At 34.4% G+C, this 17,607-nt stretch overlaps 2 protein-coding genes across 5 annotated transcripts in view; one reads left to right on the top strand and one right to left on the bottom strand.

Moving 5' to 3' along the window:
• Window positions 1-6,540, bottom strand: part of RUBCN (rubicon autophagy regulator) — a 71,506-nt gene extending 64,966 nt beyond the window's left edge. Inside the window, exons 1-2 of one of the 3 annotated variants that reach the window (XM_051985502.1) lie at window positions 6,446-6,540; window positions 5,711-5,882 (exon numbers count right to left, since the gene is read on the bottom strand). The gene's annotated coding sequence lies outside the window, so the exon portion shown is untranslated. Of the gene's footprint in view, window positions 1-5,710; window positions 5,883-5,997; window positions 6,397-6,445 lie in introns of those variants that run through there. The other 2 variants (XM_051985503.1, XM_051985504.1) reach the window with 2 other exon arrangements.
• FYTTD1 (forty-two-three domain containing 1) overlaps window positions 6,527-17,607 on the top strand; it is a 40,031-nt gene continuing 28,950 nt past the window's right edge. Inside the window, exons 1-2 of one of the 2 annotated variants that reach the window (XM_051985506.1) lie at window positions 6,527-6,626; window positions 12,621-12,752. In XM_051985506.1, coding sequence (XP_051841466.1) covers window positions 6,527-6,626; window positions 12,621-12,752 — 232 coding nt within the window. Of the gene's footprint in view, window positions 6,627-6,803; window positions 6,868-12,620; window positions 12,753-17,607 lie in introns of those variants that run through there. The other variant, XM_051985507.1, reaches the window with a different exon arrangement.

Genomic DNA, 17,607 nt, shown 5'->3' with positions numbered 1-17,607 from the left:
CAAATACCAATAAGGGCCACAGGTCCAAAATTCTGGAATAAAATGGTTAAATCTTCAGGGATATGGATTCTGGTTGAGGCAGTCAGGCATATGCTGAGGCAATTGGGATTCGTCACACAGACAGGAAGTGTTAAGAGTCTGAGGGCACATTTGAAGTCAGGTCCCCCTGACTTCCGGGTTGGTGCTCTATCTACTACGCCACCTAGCTACCCCCCGTCAAACTTAGATAAACTTATATTGAGGCAAAAAACAAAACAAAACAAAACAATGAATTGTGTATACAACTTAAAAAAAAAAACCCAAAACACAACCTAGAAAAGCAACAAACTAAATATCTTTACAAAATGGAAATTCTGAAAATTAAAGAGATAAAATTAAAAATGAAAAACCTGCTAGACTAATAAACAAAAATTGTCTTAATAATTAATAAAATATGCAAGTTAATTTGATTAAAAAAGAATAAAATCAAATAATGAAATTAAACCAAAATAAATAATGAACATGGAAGAATCACAGCTAATGACAAAGACACAAAAAATAATGTCTGAAACTATTTTGTCCATTTAAATATGAAAATTTAATGTAAAAATTTAAATAAAGTTGATGAATATTGTTAAAAGCATGATATAAAACATCCAGAACAAAAAATATAGATTTGAAAAAACAACTTGAGAACTAGCCATAAATGAACTCTCAAAAGAAAAATTCCAGGTATAAATGGATTCAAATACAAATACAAAAATTAAAAATTAAAACAATTCCCACATTATGAAACTTATTTGCAAACAGTTCATATAAAGGCACTTTAACAAATTCCTTTTATTAGATAAATATGATACTGACTCTCAAATCAGGAAAATATAAATTGAAATAAAAAACTTAGATTGATACCGCTAATGAATATTGAGGCAAAAAAATTGAATACAATATTAACAAAATGGCTAAAGCAATCTATAAGATCATTCATCATGATTAGGTTGCATTTATGCCTGAAATACAGGGTTCAACATTAAGTCAACTAGACACATAATAAACTATTACTAACAATAATAATCACATGATTATACCAACATATACAAAAAAAGCTTTTAAAACACATACACAAAAACAAGAATAAAGGTTTTTCCTTACTGTGTTAAACAATCTTATGGAAAACAAAGAATAAGCCTTAACTGTCGTAAACTCTAGAAACCTTTTCAATAACTCCATTTGTAAAGGCTAAAGACTGTCACTATTCCTTAATAGTTCTAGAAATGTTAGTTAAGAAAGTAATAAGATAACAAAAAGAAACTGAGAATGTAATCATAGGTAAGAAGGAAACAAAATTATTACTATTGTGGATGATATGATGATCTACTTAGGGAAACCCAGAGATTCAACTAAAAATTAATCAAAATAATGAATAACTTCAGAAAAGTAAACAGATACAAGATAAACTTACGTAATCATTAGCTTTTTCTTATATTAGTAATAAAAACCCAGCAGAAAGATTTTTTTAAAATTCTATTCAAAATTACTATAACATGTATATAAAATATCTGGGAATTTAAATTGGTAAGTCATAAAAAAAATCATATGAATAAAATCACAAAATACTTTAGAGAAATAAAACTTAAATAATTGAAGATATATTTATTTCCACTATCTAAAAAATAATTATGCTCCCTAAAGTAGTCTATAGATTTGGTCTTATGCCAATAAAATCAAGAAGTTACTGATAGCCCTAGACCAAATAATAACAAAATTCAGTTGGAAGAACCAAAGTTCAATATTCTCAAGAGAAAGTGTGAAAAATGGGAATTAAGTAAATTTGTTAGTACCAGGTATCAAACTATGCTTAAAAACATACTTGGTACTGGGTTAAAAAATAAAAACAACAGAAAAACTCATTGATAGAACAGATTAGATGTCTAAAATTCAGAAACAATGGAACAGTAGGACAGAGTTCAATCTATCCAAGGACAGAAACCAAGAACTTCAATAATTCAACAAAATATGCTGGGAAAATTAAAAATTAGTTTTAAAGACATAGATTTAAATCAAAACACTATACAATGTGCTACAATAAACTCCATATATCTTGTGCAAGACTTAGACACAAAAGGTTGTATTCTCAACAAATTAGAAGGTAGAAGAAGATACTTTTCACAGCTATGAAAAGTCTTCTTGACTAAAGAAGAGACAGACATATAGGAGATAAAAATAGTAAAATTGAAAAGCCATTAGAATGCAATTAGAATTAAAATTAAGAGGGAAAATAGTTAATTGAGAAAAAATCTTTGCAGCAAATTAATACGTTTGATATTCCACTTACATAGGAAATTGATATATAGCCATTAAATGCAAGCAAGAATATATGCATGTATGTTTGTATGTATATGAACCAGAACCATTCCCCAATAGATAAACTGACCAAGACATAATCAGGCACCTCTTTCTATTCTCCCAAAGTTACTAAATTAGATAATAAATTTTATCTTTAACACATTTTATTAATTTACAGATTTGTTTTTATATTACCTAAGTTTCTCCCAATATTCCTCCTTCTACCACCCCCTGAAACCATCCCACAAAAAAAGAATATTTCTAAAGAAAAAAAAAAGTAAAAAAGACAAGAAAAAATAGCAAAACATTGAAAAAGCCTGGAAATATAATCAATGTTCTACACCTTTGGACCTCCCATCTCTGCAAAGGAGTTAGGGGAGGTATTTTCTCATATCTCTTCTTTAGCACTATGCTTATTCTTGATAACTCTGCAACCTTCACTTTCAATTGTTTAGCAAAGTGCAGATGATTAATCAATGTTTATTGATTGACTGCAACTATTCTTTCCATTGACATTGTTGTCACTGTGTGTGTATTGATGCAATTGGGGTTAAGTGACTAGACCAGGGTCACATAGCTAGGAAATGTTATGTGTCTGAGAGCAGATTTGAACTCTGGTCCCCCTTACTTCAGAGCTGATACTCTTATTTACTGCGCCACTTAGCTGCCCCCTATGATTTATTTCTAATCTACCTTTCTATCCTAGTTCTCAAAGTCTTCAGACAGCTAAATGGCTCAGTGTATAAGGAAAACTCCTTTTCCTGAGTGTAAATCTGGTCTCAGACACTTCCTAGCTGTGTGACCCTGAGCAAATCACTTAACCCTGCTTGCCTCAGTTTACTCCCCTATAAAATGAGCTGGAGAAGGAAAGGGCAAACCACCCCACTATATCTTTGCCAAGAAAATCCAAAATAGCATCACAAAAAGTTGGACATATCTGAACAATAAAAACAATATAGATGCTTTTATTCTTTTCTCACTTTTTTTTTTAATGCTTTTCTTGTTGCCTATGAAAAGATGTGTTTTGGAATTTGGGATCTTACCTCAGATTAAAGAAAATTTATAACTCATTCTGTTTGACATGAATTTTATTTAATCCCGCATATGTTGGATGGTTAAGTGTAATATTCACAAAATTAAAAAAATTTGCCTATTCTGTGAATTATCTTCACATTATCACATTATCTTCAAAACATGCCTTTAATGTACAAAGAACTTCATGAAACTAGCAGTTCTTAAGAAAATTGCATAAAAGTGTCTCCCCAAATTTTACCAACTGAAATGCTTAGTGTGTCATAATTTTCCATGGCAAAGATTTTTCTATCATAAGAAAAAAACAAAATAAAACAAAAACCAACCAAATAAAAAAACTTAAGAACCAGTGAATTCTTATATCTAGGATGCCTTCTATCCTTTCCATCCCTAAATGCTGCTCATCTACAAAAATCATACATATTCTTCAAGGTCCAAGACCAAATCTTCTCTGTCCCAAGAGACCTTTCTGTCCTCCTGTAATACACCATGGCTTTTCCCTTTATTTTTACCTCAATATTTATCTTTCTTGGCAGAATACAAATTCCTTGGAGGCAGGGATTTCTTCATTATTTTTGTTTTAGTATCTAATGCTTTACACAATGCCTGGCATACAGTAGGTGCTTATTAAATAATACATTTTTGTTGAATGATGAGATCAAAATTTCTTTCAAAAAGAACTTGGGAAGATTAAAATATAATAATCAAACATAATAATCTAAGGTAATATTGACATAACAGAAATGGGGCCTCCATTCTGCATGAGGATCTACAAAGAATTTGTCAATGTTTATTTACCATTGTTTAGATAAGAATGATTATTTGATCAAGAAGAGTTTTCTATTGGTTTATCATGCATATATACAGGCAAGATATATTAAGCTATTATGGACTGAACATATCCTTAAATTCCTCTAACTCTCTTTGGATCTATCTAGTGAAGAAATCTTTGTGAATCTTAAAGTATCAAACAAATGTAAATCACAATAAGCATTACTTTCACAAAGTAATTTTCTTTTTTCTTTTGGCTTTTCTATTGAGAATAAATAATACTGCTCTAATTTACTGCAATCAGTAAGCATCTAGTCCTCTTGAAAATGTCATTCTGATTTTTATGAATTGGTTTCTTGTGAGTTGGTTTCATGTGAATCAATTATACAGAGCTTGAGTAACACTTAATGGGCTAATAAAAGCCAGCCTCTGGAGTTGACCAGATTTTTGAGGCTAAGGTGGTCCTAACAGTATAAAACATTCAACCTCAATAGGCAAGCCAGACTCTTGTTTACCAACTATCTTAAATGTACTATAAACCAGTGTACAATCACTTTAACTCCAGTTATCCCAGATATATGGAATATTATTGCTATTACTTTCAAAATTTAGACTCCTCCCCCCACGAAATTTTCCTGTGCTTCAACTGTAATAAGACAACAGTGATGATGAGCTATAATTAATTGCACTCCAAATTTATTACTTTATGCATAAGTAGTTAGTTCCTTAAGCCAAAAGGGAACTGACATTGTAGGAAACATTATGTTATTATTTTTTTCAAACAAAATCCCCAGCAATAATGCACCACTGAGAATAAAGAAAAAAGCACAGGCATAGCTAACATATGCCCTGTTGATATTCTGATGCTACTAAATCTAGCCATCGTCATTCAACACTATTGGGATTTTCAGATATCTATGTATTTCATAAGTAGGTGTGTAAATTACTGCAAAAACAACCTTATTGTAGGTGTGGACAATGGGAGATTTCTGTATGAACAAAATGCCTGTTTCCTTCCTCTCCCCTTTTACCTCAGGGGCAAATGTTTGAGATTGTGAGGTTTTCTTTTTTGACTCCGTCTGCAATTTGGTTTGCTTGAATTTTACATACATATCTATTTATGTGTGTGCATATGCATACATATGTTTTAATCAGTAAAAATCTGTCTTCTCTCTCTCCCACACTCTTGAGAAAAATAAAAATAAAATCTGTTACAAGCATTTATAATGAAACAAAACACATTTCTACACTTGCCACTGTCAAAAAAAAAAAAGCTCTCATTTTGCACTCAGTCTTGCCTTTGCCTTTCTATCAGGAGGTGTGTGACATGTTCCATCAGCAGTCCTCTGGAATTAACAACAACTACATTTAGAAATGAGAGGAAATTTGAGCATATAAGAGCTATCATTTAAGATGCTATTTTGTAAAATATTATAAAAATTCCATCAATTTATTATTTTCCTTGATAATCAACATCATCATTATTTTAATTATGGGGTCCCTAGAAGGAAAAGGGAAACGCTTGAAATATCCCAAGGTAAATTAGAGGAAAACTGAAAATGAAACATTCGAATTTGCTTACCTTTCTCCCAAGAGAGTATAAAGTCTTCACAACAGTCACTATTGCTATGCGACATGCTATGAAATGGCCAGGTGTAGGATGGTCCAGAAATTCGAAGGGGATGCATGAGCTGTCTCTACGACACAGGTTTCCACACACTAGGAGACGTTGAATAACTGCAGGGGAAACAATCCTGCAAGGAGAGAGAAGAGGGGAGAGGTATGCTGGCCATAGGGCTTTCTCTCGGGGCGAGGTCTTCGACTTTGAACTAGCTTAAACCCGGACCCCACCGCGGTCTAGCTCGGCACCTAGAAGCGGCTGCAATGCAGTGCAGAGGTGCAGGCGTCTGGCTGCAGATGCCATTGTCTAGGGAGGTCTTGCTGCAGCTGGAGGTACTAAAAGGAAATGACAGCAACATTATACCAAGTAATGCACGCAGTTCTAGGTAGGTAGACGCTGCCCTCCCCTCTTGGGAAGGTCAGATGTCAACTCTTACGAGCTGAGGAATGACCTCCATAAGATGATAGGACTTTTGGGATACTATCAGCAGTAGAAGCGCTTGCTACGTTTCCTACTGCCCTATGGGGAGCGCCAGAAAAAAAACCCGGAAACGGAGCCGCTCTTGCCCTGGTTTCTTCTCGATGGTTGCCTCTTTTACGACTCCTCCCACCCCCGCCACTCCGCCCCACCACCACTCCCCTACGCCGGGTGGGAGGGTAAGGACGCCACCGCGCTTGCGCGCTTCTTCTGCTTTACTTGTTTCAGTCTGTGGGAGGTGGCCGGATCGAGACGCAGGCCTTCCCCTGTGGCAAGTTCCTGTGAAGACACTTCAGAGCGATGAACGGGTTTGGCGTCGGGATGGCGGCCGCAGTGGCGACTCCGCCGCCGTTGAAGACCAGCAGCCACGAAAACCTCGATAAGATTGATATGTCTCTGGGTGAGGGGTCGGGCCGGACCAAATCGCGGGGCCGAGGGGGAAGCGGGTATTGACTGGGTGGAACCAAGTGCCCCAATTTGTGGGGGAAGGGGCGGTTGGTTTGCCGGGTCGAACCAAGTACCGGGTTTGTCTGGAACCGACGGGTTGGACCAAATGTAAGGTTAAAATGGGGGAGACGGGTCGGGCCTGGGGATGATACCAAGTGTGGGCCGGAGGCGTGCGGACTTGTCCCGCTGGAGAGGTGTGGGGGTGGGGGGTGGGGAGCGAGTAGAAGACGCTGGAAAAGCAGCCGAACCTGAGGCTTTGGAGGGAAGGGGAGGGGCCACCCCCAGGGTGAACCTCCCCCATCCCCCAGGGAAGCTTCCCCCCCCACCCTCCGCCCCTTTTCTCCCTAGCCCACTTTGTTTTGTGGGGTCACCAGGTGGTTTTTATCTAAACGGAGGGACAGTTGCGGGTGGAGGGGGGAGCAGTTGAAGGGGTCCCTAGGAGCGGTGGGTCGGAGTGGAGCAGGAGCGCTTGCCTCAGAGGAGCCTTTCTCCTGGACGGCGTTTTGACTCTACAAGTCCGGATGGAGTTATTACTGTTCTACCCTCCACCCCCCACCCTGAGCTGGAGCTGGAGGTGGCGGGGGTAGGATTTGGGATACTGAGAAGTATCAGACCCCAAACGGAGGCGGGATACCTAAAACTTGGTTGTGTTGAATTGAAGAGTCGTTACGGAGACCCAGTTGTGTGGGTGCTGGGTTGGTAGTTGGTCCGGGCTCGGTGATGGGGGTGGGAAGGTGATGGGGGTGTTTGCATTACTAGGGGAGGCTAATGCAAAAAATATTTGTACTTGTGAAGTACAGAAAAACACGAGTTGGAATCTTTATTTTTTTAATGAATGTTAACTTTGTATAACTTTTTTTATCCATATGTTGAGATAATGGAATGACCGTAGTTCAAAAATAATTCGATTAGTAAAAGTTAATTCTGTTTTTTAAAGTTTTGATCATTTGATCCAACCAAATTTTTTTTTTTGGCTGGGGCATTTGGGGTTAAATAACTTGTCCAAGGTCACACAGGAAGTGTTAAGTGTCTCAGATCAGATTTGAACTCAGGTCTTCCTGACTAAGGGGCTGGTGTTCCATCCACTACACCTCATAGTTGCCCCCAACTAAATTATTTTTTAAGTCTAAATTGAAGACTGAAAATTCATACTACTGCTAGAGAAGAAATAGTTATCTTGTAAAGGGAATGTAGTGCTTCTATTCTACAGAAGTAAGTACTTTGACTTCAGGAAAAGCATTTAAAATCTCAGCCTTAGTTTCCTCGAATTCAAAAAATCTCAACATATACAAGAAGTCTTTCTAAACCCCTAATGCTAGTGTCTTCCCTCTGTTAGTTATTTCTAATTTGTCCTGTAAAGGTATTGTTTTTATATAGTTGTTCTGGTGTTGTGTTCCTGATTAGCCTGAGTTTCTTTACAGGAGGGAGTTTTTTGTGGGGGAGGGGAAACTTTTGTATCCACCAATGCTTAGCACAAAGCTTGACACACATAGTAGGTACTTAATATACGCTTAATTTGATTCTTACATTCAAAAATATCCAGCTGTAAGTCCATGGTCCCATTATCTTTATTTTGCCATCAGTCATCAAATGTACCAGTCCCTATCTAAGGGAATAAAAATAAGAGCAAAAAAATCAAAAGACATAATTTGTTCTCTTGGAATCCCAAGTTTATGTGTACAGAGAATGTTTATAGAGAAGATAAATCTAGGTTTTCTCACACAGTAACTGGCTCTTTGCAATATACTGCTTTTGGCACATACTGTCACTGCTTTTGATGTGTACTAATGCTTCACGGTGGCAGTTGTGAGGAAAGTTATTTGTAAACCTTTATATGTGATTTGTTCTGTAGAATCTTTAGATGTATCTTCATAAGCTAATTCTTTAGATGTGTCCTTTTGAAAGTAGGGATCCATAATACTCAGGATAGTATTTGAGAATAATGCTACAGTTTTTGTTATATTGAAAATGTTTATTGAAATCAAATTGAATTAAAAAAAACAACAACCTATATTTGTCAAGCTTATATATACAGGCTTAAGGACAATATTTTTATAATTGTTCCAAGTCCAATAATACAATGAACTTTACACAATAGTTACATTTTTTTCTGATTATTTAAATCTTATAAACTAAACTATCATTCTTAAACACTGGCAATTGGGAAGTGAGTTTGAAGTTTAGCAAAGTAAGTTATATGTGTCACATTTTTAAACAACAATTCCTTACTTTTTGAATGCTTCTGTGTTATTTTGGCATTTCAGATTTTTTTCATAAGTAGTTAGGGGAAAATTGAAACGTAATTACTATTGAGTCCAACATTGTGAAGCTGAGCTGTAGCTGTAGCTCAGTCTTGCCTTCTCATTTTTCTTGCAGACTATATCATGAATGAATAAGTATTCATTGTACAGAGTTATTTTTAGTAAAGTATTTTGCCAATGCATGGGACCTGTGGAGGGTACAGATTCTTTATATAATGGTTCACTATAAATTTTTTTTAAATTTTATATCCAGAAAGTAAACTCCTTGAGATAGCTAGATAGCTCAGTGAATAGAACATGGAATCCGAAGTCAGGAGCCAGGCCACAGATATTTAATACTTATTAGTTGGATGACCCTTAAGAAGTCACTTAAACCCAATTGCTTTGCTATTAAAAAAAAAAAAAATCCTTTTTTATATTGTAGAGTTGAGTTAATTTGGGAACTTAGGTGATGGATAAACAATGGTCAGAATTTTAAAATTTATCATTTTATCTTGTTCTGTATCTTATTAAATATTGATCCTTGTGCTGAAAATAATGGAATTGCTGTAACCCAACAGCAATTTGATGAGTAAAGTAAACCCTTTATAAGAGTTTTGGTCATCTGATCAAATTTAGTTTTATGGAGTCCAAACTGATGACAGACTTACTGTCTGAGAATACCAGTGCTTCCATTCAAGGTGGTAGTTTCCTTAACTATCCTAATGAATTAGAATCCTATAATCTGAGTTGGAAAAGATTTGAGACTATTTAGGCTAACCCTTACTAAAGCAATAGTGTCCTATAACATCCTTGATGGAGTCATCCAGACTTCAAAACCTACCCAGATGAGAAATTCATAGTCCCTGATTAAATTGAAAGTTACTCTTGATGAAATTATTTGGTATAATTTCCTAACTCACTCAGACTTTTAGGTCTATAGCTCTTTATGGATTTTTTTTCTCTTAATTCTGAGAACAATTATTGTTACCTTACTTTTACATCAGAGAAAGTTGAGGATCTGTTTAAGTGATTACCCAAAATGAGTTTATGACAGAAAAAAAGCCTCTGAGTTTTTTGTTTTTTTTTTTTTGATTGACTGTATACCTACTTTTTAACAAAGTGATTGACAGTGGCTTTCATTCTAGACACAATGTAGTGAAATGTGGGCTAGATAATTTTATGTAAGAGTCAAAAACTAGTAATTCTTACTAGATCTGTCCTTGAGATAATTTTAAAAGTTATCCCTTTCTATATTTTATTGAGAATCTATTAACTGAGAGAATACATATCATCTTAGTCCTCTTATGTTTCTGTGAGTTTCTTTTATGGAATGTTTCAAAAAAGTATGGTGCTGTAGAGAAAAGGGCATTAATAACAATTTGCTAATCCCATTCATGGAGGCAGCCAAATGGCTCTGTGAATAGAAAACTGCCCTGGAATCAGGAAAAATTGAGTTCAAATCTGGTCTTGACATTTCTGTATGGTCCTGGACAAATCACTTAACAGGATGGTTCATGGAATCACAAAGAGTGGGGCATAACTGAACAATAGCAACAAAGTTAAATTTACAGATGAGGCTGTTGTTTATCCTTTGTTTTCCAAGAAGACCATGACATCAGGAAGGTGATGCCATGACTTACAAGTGAATTGGATTTAACTGAAGGAGGGCTATGTAAAGTCACCAGCCTCACTTTCTCCTCCAGAGCCATCTGGGTCCAGTGGCAAGATACAGATGATGACCAGAGATGGCCATGGATGCAGTGGGAGATTTTGTTTGGTCATTTTAAAGCTAGGGTCTTTCTCAAGTCTGAGTTTGTTTGAGGCAGCACCCATTCAGTAATTAAGGATAGGTAAGAAAGGAGGCATAGAGTATGACATTTTTAACCTAGACACAGATGAGGCAAAACTAGGTGAATTCTCCAATCTAATTATTATCCCTTATAACAGGGATATGTAAAGTTTTTTATACTTGGGTTGAAAAAAATCAGCCATTGTAAGTATATAAGATAGAGGACATATAATAATTTATCTGGCAAATATGTGGGATTTTACTGGAAGTTTGATGAGAATCAATAATTCTGTCCTTGGAAAGTTATATGGAATATTTCACCCCTCAATTTTCAGAAGAACTTTGGGAAGAAAACAGAAAAAAACCAAGGGAATCTAGGATCTCTTTGAGATTCCAGTGATTTAATAGGATCCTTTGCAATACCCATAGATGTTTAGCTTAGAAAGAAAACAGAAGTACATAAACTGCTTTATGCTAAGAAGAGGAATTATATTTTTTTCTGGGCCCAAGAGAGCCCTAGAACACTATGTACAAATTACAAAAGGGAGGCACAATTATTTCTGATACAAACTTCTTAATAGAACTGTTCCAAAATTGGAATGAGCTATCTCCAAAAGTAGTGGGGTTGTATATTACAGAGAGAATTACATTTTTGTTTTTGTTCTTGATTTGCTATGTTGAAGTTAGTAATTTCTCACTGGAAAATGTGGGAAAGTTGTGGAGATTTAACGAATCTTATTTATAAGTTACTGATAACAATCTTTAACAGCTGTAGTTTATAAAGTTTTTTTTAGTCCAACAAGTGGGTTAATTAGGGCATTATGCTGCTACTAGAATAACTAGTTATGATTTTCCATGCAAGGGGCAGTTGGAAATGGCTTTTTAAGAGTCAGGCTTAAGATTATTATGAACATGGAGTTTAAGCATTCACATATCATTTCCCAAGAATTTCTGAAGATACAAGCATTGAATCCATAGAATTGTTTCAGGGAAACACTTTTTCCTCCTATATATTTATGTGTTTTTTACACTTAAATTGAATATTTTACTCTTCAAGCACAATTTGATCATTTAAGTCTAAATTGTTAAGTTTGGGTAAGCAACCAATTAAAATCTAAGTTGTAGGTAGTTTGCAAGACAACATGGATGGTGAAATTTGTAAGATAATCATTTCTAATCTTTGAGATTGCTAACGTTTGTGAATGTTTGGAATTAAGAACCATATACTTTCACTTGAATTTTGCCAGTAAAGATTTCATTAAATTATTTTAATATCCATTTTCATAAAACAGAACCATATTAAGCAGCTTAAGGTTCTATTAAAAAATGTTAGTCTTAACAAGGCAGAAAGGAAGGAAACAAGCATTTATTAAGCACCTACTTTATGCTAGGCCCTGTTCTAAGTGGTTTGCCAATATCTCATTTAATCTTTACAACTACTCCAGGAGGTAAACACTATTGTTGATTTCCGATTTCCAGTTTCCAGTTGAGGTAATAATAAAAACAGATTGTTTGAGAGTGCATTTGCTCCATCCACTGCACCATCTAGTTGCCTAAGGAAAATAGTTAAAGAGATAAGAAAGGGCAATTTTTGAAAGAAGACTGTTTTAGTCACTAGCTCTAGTGTAAGGTGAATATATGAAAGAGATATACTTTGTATAATAGGAATACAGATGATCAGAAAATCTTTCAGCCATTGATTTCAGTATCCTTTGCCTACCAAAACTTTTCTGAACTATAAGAAAGCAATGAAATAGAAGCATTTTTCCATCTTCTTTCCTTATTGTCTTTTCAAATTTTCATCTCAGATGAGTAATGGAAAAAGAAAGTAGTTTTATTTAAGACCCAGCTAATGATCTTAAAGTAATTAGCCAGTAAATTAAAACTTACATGATTTCTGTACTTCCTCCCACAGATGATATCATCAAATTGAACAAGAAGGAAGAAAGAAAGCAGAATTTTCCAAAATTGAATAGACGACTTAAACATACTGGTGCCCGGCAATTCAGGATGAGAGTAGCCAGATGGGGACTACAACAGCAGACTGGTAAGTGTTGAAAAGAAACCAATGTCTTTACAAATTCTAAATTCTCAATTCCTTTAACTTTTAAAAACTTGTTAAAATGTCCTTTCCCTTTTAATTCAGATGCCACTAACTAATATGCTATAAGGTAATGACAGGTTCTACTTGCACAGAAATATTCATAGCACCACAAATAAAAGTTGAGAGAGCTTAATTGATAGAGAAATGGTCAAACAAACTTTTAAAACATAAACGTGGTATGTTCCATAAGAAACTATGAAAAGGGGCAGCTAGATGGCAGTGGATAGAGCACCAGCCCTGAAGTCAGAAAGACCTGAGTTTAAATCTGGCTTCAGACATGTAACATTTCCTAACAGTGTGACCCTGGGCAAGTCACAACCACAATTGCCTCAGCAAACAAAGAAAGAAACTATGAACATAAATAATTTATCAAATCATGGGAAGATTTAGGAATGGATGCAGAGTGAAGGTAGGACCAAGAAAACAGTATACATAATGTTTGCAATAATGTATATGGAAACAGCAAAAAAACCAAAACTTTAATAAAATAAAATTATTTAACAAAATAAATAATATAGTAAGTAATTAAAATAAAAATTTACGCAAGTACTTTATAATCATCAGGCTCAAAAAGTGAGAAAATACACTTCTTTGCAAATGTGGTATGGAGCATGGTATTATCCGACTTAGCTGATATGTTGCTGAACTTTTTTTTCCCTCTCTTTTTTCATTCTTTAGAAAAAGACTTGGACCCTTTGGTAGATTCTGGGGAAGAGGAATGTATTTGGAAATGAATGTGATGCAGATTTTTTAAAAAAAATTTTTTTTTTTTTTTGAAATTGTCAATTATATAGGTTTCTTTTCTAAAAGTTTTTCTGTACAGCAAAGAAAATGACAACAGCTTCTCTAAAGGGTACAGGAATTAACTGGAGTTCATCCTTTCAATTTATTGGGAGAAGAGAATGATATCCAAATCACAGAATTTAGTGCCAGAAAGGATCTTCAAGGTCATCTCATTTTGTAAATGAGGAAATTGTAGCCTGGAAAAGAAAAATGATTATCATTGTCACATAGCTAGTAATTGTCATAGCTGGGACAGAATCTCAAGCTTCTGGCTCTTGATGCTCACTACTTTTTGCTATATTACACTTCTGAGGAGGGAAAATTTCCTGAATTTTACTGCTTTTAAATGAGAGGACATTTAAAGTTAAGCACAGTGCTTAACACACAAGCTTTAATAAATGCTTGTTCCTTTCTATTTTTTTATGTATAGCCACTGCAAAATTTAAAGGGTAAAAAGTAGTTACAATGTACATGGAAAATGATAAAGATGAAAAAGGATAAATTAGTGTATTTGGGGACATGTGACTAGGTAACACTTGGAAGTTATTTTAGATATGTCAGCATATTATTTTTGACCATTGCACATAGCCTATTGGTCACAGTCATACAGATCAGCTGTATCAAACTCAAAGCCTGAAAAACTTCCTAATGAAGCTGGAACCAGATTTAAAATGTGATTGAAAAATATTTAGCAAAGTAGGGAATCTCTTACTATATGAATTTGATACTTCTGGTGTAGATATCTTTGTTGGATGACAAGTAAGTTAACCTTTTCTGGTATTTTAGAATGAATAGTAATTAAAATCACTGAAAGAAATTTCTAATGTGGTGCTTAGCTAAAATGACAATGTTCCCAGCGCGTTCTTATTTATCCCTTAAGGTTTAAGCTCTGAACCTAGAGTTGAGAAATCACTAAGGAGATCACATTATTTCCAAGGTTGCTGGGCAACAGAAAATTCCTTTCAGACTGGTAGAACAATTATAAAAATGTTGGTTTTGTTTGAATTGTTACTTTTTAAAAAAATCATACTCTTATCTCCTTCTAGCCATTCTTAGATGGTGTTCATATACTTGAAAAAAATTTTTTGTAATGTTAGTCAATGTGACTTGAAAGAGACTTAGTGATTTTAGTAGTCTTTGCTTTTCATGTTTTATGCTATAATGAAATTTGCAGATTGAACCTTTGAGTTATTCAGGAGCTTGAGGATCTAATGGGTAACTCAATTGGTAAGAAAGAGGAAATAGAAAATAGCTAGTATAGTAAGAATGAATCCGTTAAAAAAAAAAAACCCAACCAACCAAAACCTTGTTAGCATGTTAAAAAATGAAATGATATAAAGTTTTATATTACCGTTGAGAGGGAAAGATATATGATAATATGTCTCTCTATTGCCTAGATAAATATTTCCATCAGAAATTAGTAGTGGTAAATTTTTAAAAGTTAATTTTCTACCACTTTTTTGCTCTGAAAAATATATTTTGTATTATAATTTCGTTTTGCAATGATTTTGTTTTACATAAGGTGTTTGTATGTTGACTATCTTGCCATTGGAACATTGAAGTAAAGATTGAATAGCAACAAATGCCAATGAATCTATGATCTTATTTCTATGCGGTACACTTTATGTACTGTATATTGAAATTCATCTAATGACTTATCCACTTGTCCATTCTATAAAAGTCCTTTTATAAATTTTCCTTAGGAGCGCCACCCAATGTTCTGGGAATTTTTTTATAGTTCCCTTGCTGTTTGTGGATATTAGTGGAACAGTTTTCTTTTGCTTTCATTATATGACTGATCTATTATTTGTTTCTAGTCATATATTTTAAATGACATCTTTTACACTGATTTTCCTGTTTAGTTCCTTATTTGTAATAAGTTAGAGAGTATTCACACCTGTAGGACTTCTCTTTGCCTTTTGGATAACACTTTTCTTTTTTTATTCTTTTTTTTTTTTTTAATAGTTTTTTATTTACAAGTTATATGTATGGGTAATTTTACAGCATTGACAGTTGCCAAACCTTTTGTTCCAATTTTTTTCCTCCTTTCCCCCAGCCTCTCCCCTAGATGGCAGGATGACCAGTAGATGTTAAATATATTAAAGTATAAATTAGATACACAATAAGTATACATGACCAAACTGTGATTTTGCTGTACAAAAAGAATCAGACTTGTACAATTAGCCTGTAAAGGAAATCCATAATGCAGGCAGGCAAAAATATAGGGATTGGGATTTCAGTGTACTGGTTCTTAGTCATCTCCCAGAATTCTTTCTCTGGGTGTAGCTGGTTCAGTTTATTACTGCTCCATTGGAACTGATTTGGTTCATCTCATTGCTGAAGATGGCCAAGTCCATCATATAGTATTGTTGTTGAAGTATATAATGATCTCTTGGCCCTGCTTGTTTCACTCAGCATCAGTTCGTGTAAGTCTCTCCAGGCCTTTCTGAAATCATCCTATTGGTCATTTCTTACCAAACAATAATATTCCATAACATTCATATACCACAATTTATTCAGCCATTCTCCATTTGATGGGCATCTACTCAGTTTCCAGTTTCTGTCCACTACAAAGGGGGCTGCCACAAACATTCGTGCACATACAGGTCCCTTTCCCTTCTTTATGATCTCTTTGGAATATAAGCCCAGTAGTAAAACTGATGGATCAAAGGGCATGCACAGTTTGATAACTTTTTGAGCATAGTTCCAAATTGCTCTCCAGAATGGTTGGATGTATTCACAATTCCACCAACAATGTATTAATGTCCCTGTTTTCCCATATTATTATTGAATGAATGAAAAAGTATTGTATTATTATTATAGCTTTTTATTTACAAGATATATGCATAGGTAATTTTTCAGCATTGACAGTTGTAAATCCTTTTATTCCAACTTTTTCCCTACTTTCCCCCACTCCTTCCCCCAGATAGCAGGTTGACCAATACATGCTAAATATGTTAAAGTTAACTACAATATACGTATACATGTCCAAATAGTTTTTTTGCTGTATAAAAAGAGTCAGACGTTGAAATAGTGTACAATTAGCCTGTGAAGGAAATAAAAAATGCAGGCGGACAAAAATAAAGGGATTGGGAATTCTATGTAGTGGTTCATAGTCCTCTCCCAGAATTCTTTTGCTAGGCGTAGCTGGTTCAGTTCCTTACTGTTCTATTGGAACTGATTTGGTTCATCTCATTGCTGAAGAAGGCCACGTCCATCAGAATTGATCTTCATATAATATTGTTGAAGTATATAATGATCTTCTGGTCCTGCTCATTTCACTCAGCATCCATTCATGTTAGTCTCTCCAGGCCTTTCTGAAGTCATCTTGCCGGTCATTTCTTACAGAATAATAATATTGCATAATATTTATATACCACAATTTATTCAGCCTGAATGAAAAAGTATTACTACATCATGCTAAGAACTGAGAACACAAATACAAAGAAGAATAGGTGCTCTCCTCAAGAAACAGTCTTTAAATTTTGGGGGTTTTTAAAACATGGTTTAAAAATATTATCCACTCCTTACCTCTCTCTCCCATCCTAACTTATAACAACAAAGTACAATTAGTTGGATCAAAAAATCCTTAGAATTCCAGTGCCTAATTTTATAGCACTTAAGTATATATTGCTGCTTTATTTTAAGTATATACTATTGCTTTATTGGTGAGTCAGTTATACAGAATGCCAACATAAAATCAATTACTGAATAAAATAAATTTTAAAAAATCAATTTGATTTTCTCAATTTGCTCAAACCTGATCTATTAGGATTTTTTAAAAAGAAGGAAATGGATGAACACCCATCAACTTAAATTATATCCTTTCCTAAAAGTATTTTTAAATAAAAATAGAAATCAATTTTCCAAAAAGAGACCAAATGAGTCTAGTACTATAATAAATAAATGATTTCCTTGGCAAGGTGAGAAATGATAATGAAGGACAATGTTGATTGCAAATTTAAATTTATTTTTAATTTTTTTCACAGAAAATGGTTTAAATTTTAGAAGCAGT

This window comes from Antechinus flavipes, chromosome 3 (assembly GCF_016432865.1).
Source record: "Antechinus flavipes isolate AdamAnt ecotype Samford, QLD, Australia chromosome 3, AdamAnt_v2, whole genome shotgun sequence".
NCBI lineage: Eukaryota > Metazoa > Chordata > Mammalia > Dasyuromorphia > Dasyuridae > Antechinus > Antechinus flavipes.
This window is presented reverse-complemented; position numbering and strand designations above follow the sequence as displayed.